General features: G+C 43.2%; 1 protein-coding gene across 6 annotated transcripts in view; it reads left to right on the forward strand.

The window, feature by feature from the left end:
• IL17RE (interleukin 17 receptor E) overlaps positions 1–18,797 on the forward strand; it is a 51,801-nt gene that overhangs the window by 18,619 nt on the left and 14,385 nt on the right. For all 6 annotated transcript variants that reach the window (XM_072989259.2, XM_072989262.2, XM_078388781.1 and 3 more), the window contains exons 3-12: positions 25–40; positions 5,449–5,601; positions 6,659–6,762; positions 8,371–8,494; positions 9,742–9,881; positions 10,788–10,856; positions 11,646–11,712; positions 14,168–14,355; positions 15,137–15,184; positions 16,716–16,761. In XM_072989259.2, the coding sequence (XP_072845360.2) occupies positions 25–40; positions 5,449–5,601; positions 6,659–6,762; positions 8,371–8,494; positions 9,742–9,881; positions 10,788–10,856; positions 11,646–11,712; positions 14,168–14,355; positions 15,137–15,184; positions 16,716–16,761 (955 nt within the window). The remainder of the gene's footprint in view (positions 1–24; positions 41–5,448; positions 5,602–6,658; positions 6,763–8,370; positions 8,495–9,741; positions 9,882–10,787; positions 10,857–11,645; positions 11,713–14,167; positions 14,356–15,136; positions 15,185–16,715; positions 16,762–18,797) is intronic.

Raw genomic sequence — 18,797 nt, forward strand, 5'->3', positions numbered from 1 at the left:
CTTTTCTTTTTCTTCTTTTCATAGGATTGCAGAGCAAATGGTAAGTAAGGAAACAATCATCCCTGTGCTTTTAGTCTGTGTTGATCAGGGCACAACAGGTAGTGTGGCCAGATGCAGAAAAAAGGAAAGCGCTCCTGTAACTTTTAATAGTTACACAAAAGGAGGTACATTTGCAGGCTGTACAAGTAACAACATCTAGAAATGGTAATTTGTACCCCAAAATGGAAAAAGGGACGTGGTGGCACTGTGGGCTAAACCGCAGAAGCCTGTGCTGCAGGGTCAGAAGACCAAGCAGTCGTAAGATCGAATCCACGCGACGGAGTGAATGCCCGTCGCTTGTCCAAGCTCCCGCCAACCTAGCGGTTCAAAAGCATATAAATGCAAGTAGATAAATAGGGACCACCTCGGTGGGGAGGTAACAGCGTTCCGTGTCTAAGTCGCACTGGCCATGTGACCACGGAAGATTATCTTCGGACAAAACGCTGGCTCTATGGCTTGGAAACAGGGATGAGCACCGCCCCCTAGAGTCGAACACGACTGGACAAAAATGGTCAAGGGGAACCTTTTGTGTTTAGTCGTTTAGTCGTGTCCGACTCTTCGTGACCCCATGGACCAGAGCACGCCAGGCCCTCCTGTCTTCCACTGCCTCCCGGAGTTGTGTCAGGTTCATGTTGGTTGCTTCGCAGACACTGTCCAGCCATCTCATCCTCGGTCGTCCCCTTCTCCTCTTGCCATCACACCTTCCTAACATCAAGGTTTTTTCCAAGGACTCTTTTCTTCTCATGAGATGGCCAAAGTACTGGAGCCTCAGCTTCAGGATCTGTCCTTCAAGTGAGCATTCAGGGTTGATTTCCTTTAGAACTGATAGGTTTGTTCTCCTTGCAGTCCAGGGGATTCTCAAGAGTCTCCTCCAGCACCACAATTCAAAGGCATAAATTCTTCGGCGGTCTGCTTTCTTTATGGTCCAGCTCTCACTTCCATACATCACGACAGGAAAAACCATAGCTTTGACTATTCGGACTTTTGTTGGCAAGGTGATGTCTCTGCTTTTCAAGATGCTGTCAAGATTTGTCATCGCTTTCCTCCCAAGAAGAAGGCGCCTTTTAATTTCAGGGCTGCTGTCTCCATCTGCAGTGATCATGGAGCCCAGGAAGATAAAATTTGACACTGCCTCCATATCTTCCCCTTCTATTTCCCAGGAGGTGATGGGACCAGTGGCCATGATCTTAGTTTTTTTGATGTTGAGTTTCAGACCGTTTTTTGCACTCTCCTCTTTCACTCTCATTACAAGGTTCTTTAATTCCTCCTCACTTTCTGCCATCAGAGTGGTATCATCTGCATATCGGAGGTTGTTGATATTTCTTCCGGCAATCTTAATTCCGGCTTGGGTTTCTTCCAGTCCAGCCTTCCGCATGATGTATTCTGCATATAAGTTAAATAAGCTGGGGGACAATATACAGCCTTGCCGTACTCCTTTCCCAATTTTGAACCACTCAGTTGTTCCATGACCAGTTCTAACTGTTGCTTCCTGTCCCACATATAGGTTTCTCAGGAGACAGATAAAGTGGTCAGGCACTCCCATTTCTTTAAGAACTTGCCATAGTTTGCTGTGGTCCACACAGTCAAAGGCTTTCGCATAATCAATGAAGCAGAAGTAGATATTTTTCTGGAACTCTCTGGCTTTCTCCATAATCCAGCGCAAGTTAGCAATTTGGTCTCGAGTTCCTCTGCCTCTTCGGAATCCAGCTTGTACTTCTGGGAGTTCTCGGTCCACATACTGCTGAAGCCTACCTTGTAGGATTTTGAGCATAACCTTGCTAGCGTGCGAAATGAGTGCAATTGTACGGTAGTTGGAGCATTCTTTGGCACTGCCTTTCTTTGGGATTGGGATGTAGACTGATCTTTTCCAATCCTCTGGCCACTGTTGAGTTTTCCAAACTTGCTGGCATATTGAATGTAGCACCTTAACAGCATCATCTTTCAAGATTTTAAATAGTTCAACTGGAATGCCATCACCTCCACTGGCCTTGTTGTTAGCCAGGCTTTCTAAGGCCCACTTGACTTCGCTCTCCAGGATGTCTGGCTCAAGGTCAGCAACTACATTGTCTGGGTTGTCCGGGATATCCAAATCTTTCTGATATAATTCCTCTGTGTATTCTTGCCACCTCGTCTTGACGTCTTCTGCTTCTGTTAGGTCCCTCCCATTTTTGTCTTTTATCATGTTCATCTTTGCGCAAAATGTTCCTCTAATATGTCCAATTTTCCTGAACAGATCTCTGGTCTTTCCTTTTCTGTTATCTTCCTCTATTTCTTTGCATTGTTCATTTAAGAAGGCCCTCTTGTCTCTCCTTGCTATTCTTTGGAAGTCTGCATTCAAGTTTCTGTAACTTTCCCTATCTCCCTTGCATTTTGCTTCCCTTCTCCTCTCTGCTATTTCTAAGGCCTCGTTGGACAGCCACTTTGCTTTCTTGCATTTCCTTTTCTTTGGGATGGTTTTCGATGCTGCCTCCTGGACAATGTTACGAGCCTCTATCCAAAGTTCTTCAGGCACTCTGTCCACCAAATCTAGTTCCTTAAATCTGTTCTTTACTTCCACTGTGTATTCATAAGGGATTTGGTTTAGATTATACCTGAGTGGCCCAGTGGTTTTTCCTAATCTCTTCAGTCTAAGCTTGAATTTTGCTATGAGAAGATGATGATCAGAACCGCAGTCAGCTCCAGGTCTTGTTTTTGCTGACTGTATAGAGCTTCTCCATCTTTGGCTGCAGAGAATATAATCAATCTGATTTCGATATTGCCCATCTGGTGATTTCCATGTATAGAGTCGCCTCTTGTGTTGTTGGAAAAGAGTGTTTGTGATGACCAGCTTATTCTCTTGACAAAACTCTATTAGCCTTTGTCCTGCTTCATTCTGAACTCCAAGGCCAAACTTCCCTGTTGTTCCTTTTATCTCTTGGCTCCCTACTTTAGCATTCCAGTCCCCTAGAATGAGAAGAACATCTTTCTTTGGTGTCAGTTCTAGAAGGTGTTGTAAATCTTCATAGAATTGTTCAATTTCAGTCTCCTCAGCAATGCTGGTTGGTGCATAAACTTGGATTATTGTGATGTTGAATGGTCTGCCTTGGATTCGTATTGACATCATTCTATCATTTTTGAGATTGTATCCCATTACAGCTTTTCCCACTCTTTTGTTGACTATGAGGGCTACTCCATTCCTTCTACGGGATTCTTGCCCACAATAGTAGATATGATAATCATCTGAGCTGAATTCGCCCATTCCCGTCCATTTTAGTTCACTGATGCCCAGGATGTCGATGTTTATTCTTGCCATCTCCTGTTTGACCACCTCCAGCTTCCCAACGTTCATAGATCTTACATTCCAGGTTCCTATGCAGTATTCTTCTTTGCAGCATTGGATTTTCCTTTCACTTCCAGGCACGTCCACAGCTGAGCGTCCTTTCGGCTTTGGCCCAACCACTTCATTAGCTCTGGAGCTACTTGTACTTGTCCTCCACTCTTCCTCAATAGCATGTTGGACGCCTTCCGACCTGAGGGGCCCATCTTCTAGCGTCATATCTTTTAGCCTTTTGTTTCTGATCATGGGGCGTTCTTGGCAAAGATACTGGAGTGGCTTGCCATTTCCTACTCCAGGTGGATTGCGTTTAGTTGGAACTCTCCACTATGTCCTGTCCGTCTTGGGTGTCCCTGCACGGCATAGCCCATAGCTTCTCTGAGTTACTCAAGCCCCTTCGCCACGACAAGGCAGCAATCCATGAAGGGGAACCTTTACCTTTACCTTTAACCCAGAATGGAACCCCGTCCTCTGTTGCTTCTGGCCACCATAGCAGCTGGAGACCGTAGGCACCTGGGATGGAGAAGTAAGCTATGGAAAAGGAGTTGAAATGCTGTGGTGAGGTGCTGTGTTGCACAGGATTCCCCCCCCCCATGGGGGAGGGAAACCAAATCAAATGGCTCCTAGTCGGATGAGAAACTCTCCACTTGCCTCTGTATCTTCCTGACAGTGTGAACTGATCCTAATAGAAATCCGCCTCTTCTCAGGCAGTATTCCTCAGGAGTAGGGTGAATGGAAGGCAGTGGGGCTTACCTTTGAACTGGCTCACACAAGACTGCCTTGCCAGAGTAGTTAAGTTGTACTGTAGTTGGGCACAGGGCTACTTTGAAAGTGACATAGCCCCACCTTTTAGGAATTGCTTACCCAGATCTGAGAGAGGGCCAGGCTACCATAGTTCAAGCAGACATTCTTATTTGAGTTCTGGTACTGGATCCATGGGGGGGGGGGGGCGGAGAAAGAAATGTAGCCTAATCCTGTGCATGTTTACTCAGTGGTGAGCTACCTTGAGTTTAATGGGATGTACTTCAATGTGGGTATGCACTGGGTTCTATTATGATGTCCAAATGCAGAAGAGGACAGCACTTTTACACCTTTATCAGTTAACCAAAAACAGGAATTTCAGAAGTTGTGGTCTGCTATGCAAGCCACAAAATTACAAAACCTCCCTTTTCTACACTGACTGGAAAAGTGTAGGAGCCCTGGATTAGATTCAAATTAAGGAATTTGTTGGAAGAAATACGTATAATTTAAGACATGCTGCAGAAAGCAGCAGTGACTTGAAATGACTGGGAAGAAAAAAGTTAAAGAAGGTGGCCTAAAAGTGGAACTACAAATGGACTTTGAAAAGATAAATATAACTACTACAAAAGAACTGAATAACATTAATGTTGACAGTGGAGACATTACAGTTTGTTTTAGGATTTCTTGTACTTTGGTTCAGTCCTCCCGTCAGTTAAGGCTGAGACTTGGCAATAATGGAGGAAGCAGAATAGATCCTTAAGAATAAAGATATGTCACTGGAGGCCAAGGCCAAGATCATCCATCTTGTGGCATTCCTGATTGCTGATTGCAAAAGCTGGTTGGTGAAGAAAGGTTGAGGAGAGGAAAAGAAAATCAATTCATTTGGAAAGTGCTGTTGGAGCAGAGGTTTAGAGATGCCACAGACTGCTAGATCAAATCCAGGCTGAATGTTCTGTTGAATAAATAAAGGACTAAATGATCATATAAGGCAGGTGTGAGGGATTGGTCACAGAACTTGGGAAAATTACCCTTTTAAAAATTATGATTGAGTAATGCTAGGAGTTGTAGTTCAAAAACAGAGGCTTCAGTTAAAACGTCAGGACAAAATATCTAACGAGGTGAAGTAGGATATATTCCTTGATTGCAAGACGCATTGACACAGAGTGTGAATGGCCCCTCTAGCAAGGATGTTTGTAGTTTTCTGCATTGATTACAGGTTGGACTGGAAAATGAAGACTTTTACACTAGAAGGCCTTTCTGAGTCTAAAAGCCTGTGAGCCTAAAAGACTCGGAAGGTTGGCTGCGGTATGGTTAGCGCTGGAGCTGCATCCTGATCCTTCCACTCTCTTCCACAGTGCATGGTGCCCTGCCCAAACCTCGATGCCAGCGGAAGCTCCGGGAGAGCCCCTCCTTGCCTCTGCCCATGCTTGCCCTAAATGCAGTTCAGCCATGCCAGCAACCTGGATGCCAGATGTGTGTCCGTATCCAGTTGGCTCTAAACGCTACAGGTATGGGACAGAAGTGGATGGAAGGTGGTTGTAAACTGAGATGGGGAAAACATAAAATTTCTGTTTGGAGGTATTGGGGACCTTAGGGACCTTGTAGGCTCAAGCAAGAGATTGGAAAAGTTACTTTTTTTCAAGACTGTAATGTCTAGGATCTCCAGCCTGTTTTAATCCAAAAAGTGACTTTTCTGAACTCTGAATCAGATCAGTTTAGACCCCAAATACAGTGGACCCTCAACTTACAGATGGGTCCACTTACAGACTTTTCGAGTTACAGACTTCTCTGGCCGCAAAATTTAGGTTCGACTTGCAGCCAGAGAATCGACCTACAGAGCGGGGAAAAAGCCCAAAATGGAACAAAATCGGCCGGTTATGGATTAATCAGTTTTCAATGCATTGTAGGTCAATGGAGCCTCGACCTACAGACTTTTCGACCTGCAGCCACTGTTCCAATACAGATTAATTCCGTAAGTCGAGGGTCCTCTGTATGCTTCTTTAGTTCTGTATTTTAGGGCCGAAATAATTCTGAGAAGGATAAAAAAGCAAAAAAGCAAAGCGTGCTGCTTATATACCGCCCCATAGCGCTTCAAGCACTCTCTGTGCGGTTTGCAATTTAATTATGCAGGCTACACATTGCCTCTTCCAGCGAGCTGGGTACTCATTTTACCGACCTCGGAAGGATGGAAGGCTGAGTCAACCTTGAGCCGGCTACCTGGGATTTGAACCCCAGGTCGTGAGCACAGTGGAGCATGGAATCAATTCCAAGCATCTGTTTGTCATCACCAAGATGAGAAACTGCCTTTCACAAAACTGAAAGTTTCTGAAAAAAGGGAGCTTCATGTTGTAGGAGCATAATTGTGGGCTTGCACCATAGATGTCCAAGTGCATCGTGTAGAGACAGTACTGTAAAGTTTGGACAAAAACCATGGCAGAATCCGGTTTTTTGGTACAGGAAAAAAAGGGGGAGGCTCAGGAAAAGATTTACTTGGAAGCTAACTTCTTACCATGGGCTACCACTCTCAAGATTTGGACATGTCTTGTTTCTCTTTTTCCATTCTAGGCATCAGAGGGCTGGAGCTGAATTTTTTGGTTCTGAGAACTAACCGCTTTGGCCGGCTTCAGGTCTTTAAGAAGCAGAGAAACCAGGAATATACAGGGACATTGGTGAGTTCTTGATGGCCCTGCTTTTCCTGTGAGTGGGTTGGTCTTCAGTTTGGATGCATTTCTAAGGCTGCTCCTTTCTTTTCCTTGTAAAGTGTGGGTGTCTCTTAAGATCAATGTAGCAGACAGAAATAACATGTTCTTTCATGTTATGCACGAAGGAAAGCATTCTAGCAGTAGAAGTGCTGCCATTTATGCAGCTTTTAGAGCAGTTTCTGCAAACTGAGTCTCTCCCAGTGTTCCCAGTAGCTTTCACAGTGGCTGGTGCTCAGGGATGAGGGGAGCTGTAGACAACAATGGAGGTGAAGTTGCAGATGGCTTTGTTAGAGTTACTGGAGCACTACTGAGAAAGAAAGGTGGGAGACACAGGGAAATCATAGCATCAACATTTTGCTTATACAGTGGTGCTTCGCTTAACGGGCGCCTCGTTTAACGACGAATCTGAGTAGCGATGAATTTTTTGCGATCGCTTTTGCGATCACATTGTGATGATTTAGATAGAGAAAAATCGCTTTGCGATGATCGGTACCTTGTTTCGCATACCGATCATTGCATAGTGATGATTTTCCAACAGCTGATTGGCGGTTCCAAAATGGCCGCCGGGTAAAAAAAATGGCCGCCCGCTGTGTTTTCGCCCGGATTCCTCGCTTACCGGGCAGCAAAGATGGCGGATTTTGGCTTAAAGGTGAGTTTGAAGCCCATAGGAACGCATTAAAGGGGTTTCAATGCATTCCTATGGGCTTTTTAAATTTGCATAGCGACGAAATCGCTTTGCAGCGATTTTTGCTGCACGGATTATCGTCACTATGCGGGGCACCACTGTATATATTTTTTATGTTATTACGTCTTACAATCTTTCTCAGGCTGCTGCATTAGGAAACTACTAATCTTTGCAGAGTCCTCACTCAAAGTAGTATCTTTCAGCAACAGATCACACTTTTCTGCCAAATTTAGGAGTCAGCAGGACTTTGGAGGGGCCAGACAGAATCAGAAACCTGTTTCCTGGCCTCTGCAAGTAACCTGAGCTCAATGATTCTAGGCACTGGTAACTAGTCAGTGGATATCTGTATAAATCTCATCCAGACAAAAATAAAAACAGAAAACAAAGAAACAAAAAATGTAGCACCTTAAAGCTCACCTTCCTATCTGGAGTTTTCTGAAGAAGTGGATGGATCCATGAAAGCTCCCAGTTAGCCTTTTTACAGTTGCTGTCATGTGTGTGTGTGTGTGTGTGTCCCCAGATCTACTTGCACAGACTAACATGGCTACTTCTTTGAAAACTACATTTATAAATTTTGAATGTAAAATTTTGCTTCTGGGGGAGATAAAAAAGGTACATTCCCAATAACTGTGAATGGTATTACAGCCTGAAATACAGAAATGGGGGCACATGCATCATGTGCTGTGTGTGCCCGCACATGGTGTACCAACACAACCTTTGAACCTTTTCCATCTGCTTTTAATAGGAGAAAAGCAGAATTGCTCAGCCATTTTAATGTTTATTTCATGAGGGAACGAGACTTGCTCTTTTAAGACTCAGGATTCACAGTATAATTCATGAACTGGAAATACTAGAGGCTACTGTTCTCACCATGGCAGTCTTTTCCCCAGTGGCAGGTGCATCTCGAGTGTTTCCCAGTGGAGAGTGGCCAGCAGGTGCTTGTCTCACTAGAAACTGTTCCTGCTGGGGTGCTGAGGCTCAACCAAAGCCTTTTCGTCACTAACAAGCAGTCAGGTAAGATACAGCCAGAATACTGAGCGGCCTAGTTTATTGCAGCCTCTGTCTACTAGCACCGAAAGGTCTCGCGTTCTATGCTCCAAATCCGTAGTGGGAATAAATGATGCTCATTAAATGAATAATTATAAAGGAGGTAAAAACCTATGGCATACAGAACTGCTGTAGTAGTAAAAGATAAAGGCTGAAAGAGGATCACAGGTAAAACCAGAGATGGACAAATCTTGACAGTTTTGCTTAGTTTTTTAAATTTATTTTTTCAGTCTGCAAACTTTTTCCGTCCTGTTCCTGTATGGGTTTGCAATTTTACAGCTGTCCTTTTATTTCATGGTTTTTATATATAGCTTGTTTTTTTTTAGTGTTAGTAGTCTTTATTTTTATTTTTAATGGAAAATTGGATTATAAATTCTATAACTTTTAATAAAATCTGCTGAAATATTCATACACTTTTTTGTGTTTCTCTTTATATGTATTTTGCATCATACAGTTTGGCTAGATATACATACTTTTCCTAACTATTTTCCCTAAATAAAATGCATTTGTTGTGCCTTATGTTCTTACATCCATATAATTCATTTCAAAATGTAATGGCATCTTGGTGTATGTATTGGTTTAGCAAGTGCAAATGACTAAATACAGACTGAACTGAGCCCTGCGGTGCAGTGGTTAAACTGCAGTACTGCAGTCAAGCCTCTGCTCACAACTTGAGTTCTATCCTGACGAGTTCAGGTGGCCATCTCGAGATTGACCCATCCTTCCATCCTTCTAAGATCGGTATCCAATTGTGTACCCAGCTTGCTGAGGGGCAAATTGTTGTTTGCATAATTATGTTGTAAACCCTCAGAGAATGCTCTAGCACTATGGAGTGATATATAAGTTGACAGCAACAACAAATTTCTCCGTATTCTGCAGTAGGCTAGAGGGCTACTACAAGAAAGGTAGCTCTGTAGTAAGCATTGTACCGCAGAAGAAAACAAATAGAAATGGAAACTAGAAAGAAAATTATGGGAGAAGCACAATTATAAGAGAGAACGATCAGAGCTTAGAAATGTTACTTTTTTTTCATACTATAACCCTCATTGTCCACCAGCTAGCATGGTCAGGGGGTCCAGGGAATAGTCCAAAACAGTAACTTGTTCAAACTTGAAGAATGTCAGGTTCTTGTGGAGAGATGGTGTCCTTTGAAAGGACATTAGTGTGGTGGGGCTTTGTCCTGATGCCTGCTATGGACGGTTTTCTTTTCCCAGGACCTGAATTTCACTACACCTGGTTGCCAGGAGAAAAAGCCTTTGAGGTGTCTGTTCCTGAGGGCCGTGCCGTCATGGTGCGCCTCTGCCATCAGTTGGCTCTGGAGTGTGAAGAATTGCACCAACCTTTCCACAAGCAGGTAGGAACTGTGAAATGTCCTACCTCAGATGCCAGAATAGCTTGACCGCTCTTGGGGATTATTCATTCACCTGGTGGAATGGGGGAGACACTGGAGCATGGAGAAGTTACTTCTCCTTTTTCCATTTTCCGACATTTCCCAGCAAGCATGTTTCCAAGGGCACAGTTTGCTGTTTTACTTCAGGAAGCCAAATGTCCTGGCCCACCCCAGGCAAAGACCTTTGGCTGAGAGTTGAAGCCAGATGGTGTGAGCAGTAGGAGATTAGCTGGGCAACAAGATGGTGGGATGCAGAAGAAGGCAACATCCCATCATCAGTGGCCTGATATCTGATAATCTTTAGCTTCTGCTGCTGTTTCATCTGTCTTGGTCAGAGAACAGAGAGAGAACTGAAAGGGGGCTCCTTGAGATACCCAGAGATATGTGGGCCATGCTTGTTGAGATATCGCACTGCAGAGAAAAGGGAGAGGCAAAAAGAGTGAAGGAGGATAGAGAGAACATTGTGTGGGCTGAGTTAGAAGAAATACATAAGGCAGCACATTCTGTTCTACTTCAGGCAGAATGAAACTATTTAAAATAAGTAAGTAAGTAAGCCTTCTGACTATCAGGTACTTGCTTGTAGCAATAGCAAAATGACTGATCCCACCATATGATGTCGGTTGCTGACATGAGTAAGGTTTGATAGCAACAGGGAGTGATCAGCTGTGTGATGCCCCTTCTTATTCTGGTCCTGAAAAAAAATTCTGGCCTTAAAACATGCTCAGAGGTTCTTAAATGTGAATACTATGGGCTCTAGCAGTGCACTCTTGGAGCTGTAGGAAAAACAAGATGGATAATATAATATAAGGCACTTGGATTCTGCTCACACCTGTTTTATAGTCCTTTTCCTTTGTCCCTTTTCCCTGCCAGGCCCTGGTCTCCAGAAATCACCCTGCTGTGCTGCCATATGAGCTTCTCCTTCCTTGCTTATGTATTGAGGTGTGTATGTGTCATGTTAAGAGCCTAGGCCCGAAAAAATGCTTGAAGGGAAGTTCAGGACACAGAACTGGAAGGAATGGGATGAAAGGATTGTGCATGGAGACAGAGATGAGCCTTGTGATGGATTCCATGCAGACTTTTGTTTTTTGATAGACGTGCCTGTACCTTTCAGAGTTCTGAGAGATTTTCAGCCAATGGCCACCATATTGCCCAACAGAAAAGGTAGCTACTTTTCAGGATTACAACAACAGCAATGATGATGAAGTGTTGTCAAGTCAGTTCTGACTTATAGTGACTCTTCCAGTGTCTTCAGGTATAAAATACTAAGAAGTGGTTTACCAGTATCATCTTCTGGGGGTGTCCTGGGACTGTGCAGCTTGCCCAAAGCAGCACAAGACACTCTGTATGTGATTTGGGCTAGCCCCTCTGCCAGGTGCTCCAACCCACTAAGTCAGTGGTCCCCAACCTTGGGCCTCCAGATGTTCTTGAACTACAGCTCCCAGAAGCCTTCACCACCACCTTTGCTGGCCAGGATTTCTGGGAGTTGAAGTCCAAGAACATCTGGAGGCCCAAGGTTGGAGACCACTGCACTAAGTTATGCCAGCTGGATTCCCAGGTTTAGCAAGCAGAATACAGTATCCAAAGCAGCGTGGGCTTATTGTCTGCCTTTAGGAGAAGGGCTGTTTGGCTGCAGAAGGCTATCCCTCTTTCTAACCCCAAGACAACCAGTGAAAGCAAAGTTGGAAGATAGCCAGCTGGGCTCTTTCTGACTTCCCCTCTTTTCTTTAGGCATCGTATGACCATCTGGATAGCTTGCGGAAGAAGGTTTGCCCATTCCAGGATCAGCCAGAGATCTGTGAGTCTTGATTTTGAGCCAGATCAGTGTCTCCACCAGTATACTCTTGCTAGGCCTGCAGATAGATTATGGCAGCAATCTTTCACCAATAGCTTAGCTGTGTGGAGAATCAAGGGGCCAGTGTGAGAGGTGGGGTTGCCAGAATTTTTGCTGAACGATGTCTTTGACATTTACCCACGTGGCCCCTGCTTGTTTCACTAGCCTGAGGCCCACAACACGTTTTCTTCTTTCTGCTGCCACCAGTTGACCTCTATCAATACCATTTAATTAGAAAGACTGAGGTCCAAGCTGAGTACAAGGTTGAATAACACAGGTTTATTGATTACAGTTTGCTTAAACAGGTTCTTCACAGACTTTAATGTATTCATTAGATTAGTAATAACTTGTTTTACTCTTAGTTTTCTCTTAGTTCTCTAGAAGTTCCACACTCTTTAACTGCCTCCTTTAACTCCTAACTCTGCCACCCTACCTAACTACCACAGACTAACGTCTACTTCAGACTCTCATCTCTGACTCTAACTGACTGAACTAACCCACTAAATGGTTGTTGTAGGGTTTTCGGGCTGTCTGGCTGTGTTCTTGAGGTTTTTCTTCCTAACGTTTCGTCAGTCTCTGTGGCCAGCATCCTCAGAGGACAGGAGTCAGAACTCTGTCTGCGCTCTGGAGTCAAAACGGAGTTCTGATTTCTGTCCTCTGAGGATGCAGGCCACAGAGACTGACGAAACATTAGGAAGAAAAACCTCAAGAACACGGCCAGACAGCCTGAAAAACCTACAACAACCATCAGATCCCCGCTGTGAAAGCCTTTGAGAATACATTTAACTCACTAAACTTCTCTTACCTGACTCACCCCTCCCTTCTGATTTATCTGGCTCCGCCTCCCAATAGCTTCCATTCGTGTATTCAAATAACTTCAAACATGAGCAGGGTGATCGCCACAAAGTCTTTGTGCTTTTAAGAGCACTTTGCTTAGCCACAAAACTCATTAAGAGTGTGATCAGACAGGCATTTAGCCTGGCCTTGTAGACCACTGTGGGAATGGGTTCATTTTTGACAGTGATCCCACAATATTATCACTGGAGTGAACCAAATAATCCGAAGAGCGTTCCTACCCTCATCTTTCTGGACCCCTTGTCAGTAGCGTCTACTCTTTTGATGAGGGTTAGATCGCTATGGTTTTGTTTGTTTCCAGAGCATGTGATTGCTGGAAATCAACAAAAAGTGACCCTTCCTCTAATTTGCCAATATCATGAATAATTTGCCAATATCAGGCGGATAGCCCAGCTGCGGCCCTACCTTGATGTGGGGTCTCTCACCACTCTGGTGCATGCGCTTGTAGTCTCGAGATTAGACCACTGTAATGCGCTCTACGTGGGGCTACCTTTGAGATTGCTGCGGAAACTACAGGTGGTGCAGAATGCGGCGGCCAGACTACTCAGTGGGCTGAGAAGATACCAACATATCTCCCCCACTCTGGCCGCATTGCATTGGCTGCCAATCCGATTCCGCATTGATTTCAAAGTGTTAACGCTTACTTACAAAGCCCTAAATGGTTTAGGACCTCGATACTTGGCGGAACGCCTTCTCCCATCTAGATCTACCCGTGTCACTCGCGCGAGCCAGGAGATAAGGCTGAGGAGCCTAACGCCGAGAGAGGCCCGAAAGGAAAAGACCAGAATCCGGGCCTTCTCGGCGGTGGCTCCTCGCCTTTGGAACAACTTGCCCCCTGAGATTCGCGCGGCTCCCTCGCTGGGCATTTTTAAGAAACAACTAAAAACATTGATGTATAGGCGGGCCTTCCCAACAGAAAACCCTTGACGATCTTTTTTCTTATTCTGTTCTTTATTATTATTATTATTTTATTTAAGTTTCTGCTGTAAAGTTTTAAAATTACATTGTTGTTTTTACTGTAAGCCGCCTAGAGTGGTCTAATATGATCAGATAGGCGGGATAGAAATAAAATAAATAAATAAATAAATAAAATAAATGAAGTGGCTTAAGAAAAGAACCATTTCAGAATATCAGCAAATTCATCATTTCCTCAGCTCAATGGGGGGGGGGGGGGGAGGAAGTGAAAAAATGTTTAAGTGTCTATTAGAACAGCAAATATGCACCATTATAAAAAAAATAAAAGACCAATGGAAAGCTTCCTCCTGGATCAGCAGGCTCTCAAACAGACCTTTAAGAGAAAAAGCAAACAAAAGTTTCTGGGAGGAAACTTTCTCTTTGGCTTTTTTAAAAAAGTGATACAGCACATATTTTGATTCTCCAGCTACTCTTTTTAACGTTTTGAACACTGAGGGAAGCAGAAAAATTAAGCGAAAGGGGAAGGGATGAGTGGCGTATACTATTACGTGCATGTCACTAGAAGTTCTAATGAACCATTGTCTGTTTGGGACTTCTTTTAATTTGTATTCTCTCTCCACTTCCCACCCCCATTGCACTACTTCTCCAGTTGGCAAAGATCTTTGGTCATCCACACAGTTCCAAGACAGCAGTAACAGTGAGAAGAGCGAGATGAGTATGCTTTTGCGTGGCCGCTGCCTGGTCCAGCCCACGGCTTCCCTTTGTTGGAAGGAAAACATCTCGCCAGAAGCAGTTTGTCGAGACATCCCCAATTCCACAATGACCAGATCGGGCCAGGTAAAGGAATGCTGTGGGCGTACTTCGAACTTAGTAAAGCAGGGATGGGTGACCTTCGTGTCTTAACGAATAGGAGATGAGTAGCCAAAATTTGGGGGAATTCCAGGGCACACTCTCTCCTTTGTTCACTCTTCCCCTTTTTTTCCTGTTGCCACCATGTACTTGCCCAGTCCACCCGGCTGCTTTTCCCTTTCTTCCCACTGCTACAGGAATATTATGGCATGTTACTGAACCCCAAGTTATACAGACAGGTAGCAAGATGCAAGAGTTTCCTTTAGGGTGCAGCTGGATGCAAAATGTGGAGTTGGAAACTGATAGACGTGCAGTTGAAGAAATAGTAGTTAGACAGGAAATGTATATTGGTTCTTTAAAACCTTAAATGACCGGTTACATCATGTTACACAATTTATATAAGGGTTAGGAAGTACTTGGTTTCCATACTTAAAGCAAACTGCCCAAGCCATATTAAATGGCTTTTTCTTCTGGGCAGGAGCCTCCTTTTCTTCACCTTTAGCGGAACTGAAAGTTTGCAGGTCTTTTTGATGGCAGTGTAACAGACACAGCCTAAAGAGCCAGGTTTGGCTTTGGAGATCTGACAGGCCATCTGTGCAACTGGAAAATCTGCTTTAAAGAAAACTCTAGCAAGAAGACTCGCTCATGGCTCCTGCCTTATGGTGAGGCTATGCAAACGGGTGGTCAGCTTCAGGAAAGGCCATGGTTGTTGGACATAATATAGAAAAGGAAACCTTTAGGGAATCCTGACATACTTTCTTTTTTCTAGGAATACATCTTGGGAGGGGTTGATGTGCATCCCCAGCTCTGCTTCAAGGTGAGACATTCATGTGCCTGGTCACTACCACTGCTCATTTACAAGAGAGACTTTACAACAGTGAGGGCTTCACAGGAGTCAAGGGCACTGAAGCTGCAGAGTCTGCATTGCTGATCCTGTGTTGAGCAAGGGGTTAGTCTAGATGATTTCAAAGGTTTCTTTCAATAGCAGAGTTCTAAACCAGGGGCGGGAAACTTGAGCAATGCCAGGAGTCAATTCCTCACTCATTAGACTCACCACAGGCCATGCAAAATGATGTGGGGAATTTGTGTTTTTAGGCTGTAAAATGTTTCAGCGGGCGGGGGGGGGGAGCATTCCCAGGCCACACTCAGAAATCTTAAAGAGAAATGAAAACTTATGGCTAGGATTCTAGTAGGAGAAAGTGTATAGGCTATTGCAGGTGAATTTTAGTCCTGCTTTTATGGAAATATGTCTTCACATGTCCTGAGAAAAGCAAGGTGGATCCAGTAGAGTGCAAGACTTCTCAGTTCATTCTGTGTATGTTTTTTTTTAATACATCAGAAAGGTCTGATAAATATTTTCACGAAGGCTTTCACGGCCAGGATCTAATGGTTCTGGTTTTTTCGGGATCCTTCAGAACACGGCCAAAGAGTCCGAAAAACCCAGAACAACGGTCTGATAAATCATTACACAGTGTAAAGCATTGCCTACAATAAGGAAAGGAATAAACAGTCCAAATCACAGATCTGGCCAAGTCAGGATTCTGAGAATTCTTCAGAAATAAGTTTGCTGAGCTTTATATTTCCATGTTGCCTCTGAAGTGAGCCGTACAGGATGCAGTGGAGCTCCCTCTCAAGTAAGCATGTAGAAGGTTGCAGCTGTTGTTGCTCCAGATAAATAACAATGGGTACAGAAATCCATAGTAGAAATCTGGAAGAACTGTTGAGGTGTGTGACTAGATAGGTGGGATATAAATAAAATAAAATAAAATAAAATAAATAAAATAAATAAATAAATAAATAAATAAAATAATAATAATAATAATAATAATAATAATAATAATAATAATAATAATAATAATAATAATAATAATAATAATAATAATAATAATAATAATAATAATAATAATAATAATAATAATAATAATAATAATAATAATAATAATAAGTGGTGCCACAGTGCTGGAACACAGAGAGATCTTCATCACTAGATGAGTTTCAGTGGGCTGGATCTATGGGGCTGCAGCTAGCTTATCTTATTTTCATTGTGGTGCCCATCTGAGATGTATTAGACTCTGACCCCCCATCATCCCTGGAGGCAGTGATAATGGGAAGTGCAATGTATCTGCCTATTGGAAGAAGCTGAGTTAGATGATCTTGTGTAGTCTGTGCAAGTCTTACATTCAAGGCCACCCACCATAGAAGGAGCGGGAACATGTGTGTATTTTTGTAGGAATTCTGGAAACCAGATCTATGAATTCCCTTTTCATTGCCTTTTGCTGGTGGGAGTATAGAGTGCAGGTTTTAATATAACCAATCATAACATTTTCCATCATTTTGGTCTCTTCTAGTTCTCGTACAAGAACTCAAGCCACATTAAGTGCCCTCATGAGGCAGGTAAGTCCATCTAAAGCACAGCACAAATTTCTGGTTTGGTACAGTGGAATCGTGGAAAATTTATAGGCCAAGGGGGTGATTTATAAATGCTGAAATCATACTTGTTAGGTTTGCAAGCACCAAATTAAGAAAAGGTTTGTTTGTCTGGCCCTTTAAACTCTTTTCCTCATTGTGACACACACATAGTCACACCTGATGGTCAAACCACAGTAGTCTCCTTCAAGAACAGACAATAGAAGCCCTTGTGTTTCCACTGAGTCCTCATGTTTCTCTCTCTGTAACATACTGACTAAAATTCTGTTGGGAGTTTTATTCTGATGCAACATAAACAGTGTAACGTTGGGAAGCAACTTGCCTCAAGTTAAGAATATATCATAGAGATTGGCTGAAATCCTGTTGCTTTGTTTAAGAAACTTTGTAACTTTGGGGTACATTCCTTGGCTGTAAATAAAGAGTCCATAAGCTTATTCTTCTCTGTGTGTGTCCACTTTGGCTTGGTGCATGTGTGCACACACCAGAGAACCATGATGGGGACACTTTTATTTACTTACTAGTGAGGAATAGACTGAAGGTTACAGATCTTGCACTAAGTAACAAGATTTCAGCCATTATGTTATGCAACTCAGTCTGTAATTTGAGGCAATTCACGTCAAAAGCTACACCTTTTGCATTGTCTATTGCTGTAACCAGCAGGATTTTGGCTGCTTGACTGTGCTGCATTTGGATATGTAGGTCCTGCCTGGGATTGTCTAGCCTAATGTTGTGTCTGCTCTAGGAGCACAGAGGGAATAAATTGGGATTTACTGAGGACGAGTTTTTGACTTCTAGTTATTTAACAATATTGAGAGGAGAAAATTACCACCGTTGAAATGAAGAAAATCTTGGGGACAGAGTGTGTGAGGAAATTGAGTGTGGGTTTAACAAAATTAAAGTAAAACTTTCTCCTAATTACACAGCTGATAAAATGGTTCAGTCAGGAACCTACAGAGCAGACTGAGCAACTCTCTCAGTAGACTATCCCTTATTTGTTAGTTTACCTCATCTGGCACTTGTTGTCTCAATAAACTCACTCAGAGAATTCTGGTAATGAGAAAGAATAAAGTGTTTTGTTCATTTACAGTTCTTTGTAGATAAAAACAAGCATCATATTGTGTGGAAATTTATTAACTGGTTATATCACTGAGCTTAACAGGTTAACTAGTGTCATTACTGACTAACTGACTGGTTACATACCTGACAGAACACTTAGCCCTAACTATCTACTTCTGATACTGCTCTTAGAACTCTGACTAACTGTAAAAAGGCGGGGAAAGACTCTGAGGTAGTGAGAGAATTATTGGCTGTTACTGCTTGATTGACGTTAACTGCAGTACAGAAATTCCCTCCCAGTTAATACCTCTCAAAGACATCGTATGTAGGTTGTAATACAGCCAATAGAAAACTTATGGTAACCAGAATGGATCTTTCTGTGGAAAGACATCAAGCTTTGTGTAGCTGTAGTATATAAAACAAAGAGTAGTGCAATCAAGTAATTTTGGAATCTCTCAAATGTGGATCATTCATTGTATTACTTTACACTAGAGCAGTGGTTCCCAACCTTGGATAACCCTGGTGTTCTTGGACTACATCTCTAGAAGCCCAGCACAGCACAGCTAGTGGTGAGGACTTGTGGGAACTACAGTCCAAGAACATCTGAGTTACCCAAGGTTGGGAACCACTGCACTCAAGCATGGCTTGCCAACACTGTGACTTCTGGGGGCCTTCCTGCTTATTCTGCTTTGGGGACATTGACCTTCCAACCTAAATATATGCCCTCATGGTGTCATTGGAAAGACATCCCTCTTATTTATTCTCAAAAATTACTTGGAAGCACTCTGTTCTTTTCTCCTAAGAATATGCCTTTGCCCCTGGCTAAATAATGGATCTCAAGATCCTAGTAAAATGTAAGAGAAGTTCTATCTTCCCCATTCTCTTCCAGAGCTTTGAAAAGTTCGTTTTATGGTCTGCAACTTATCAGCAAGCATTCTCTGTTCCAA

Source organism: Pogona vitticeps, chromosome 2, assembly GCF_051106095.1.
Source record: "Pogona vitticeps strain Pit_001003342236 chromosome 2, PviZW2.1, whole genome shotgun sequence".
In the NCBI taxonomy this organism is placed as follows: Eukaryota; Metazoa; Chordata; class Lepidosauria; order Squamata; family Agamidae; genus Pogona; species Pogona vitticeps.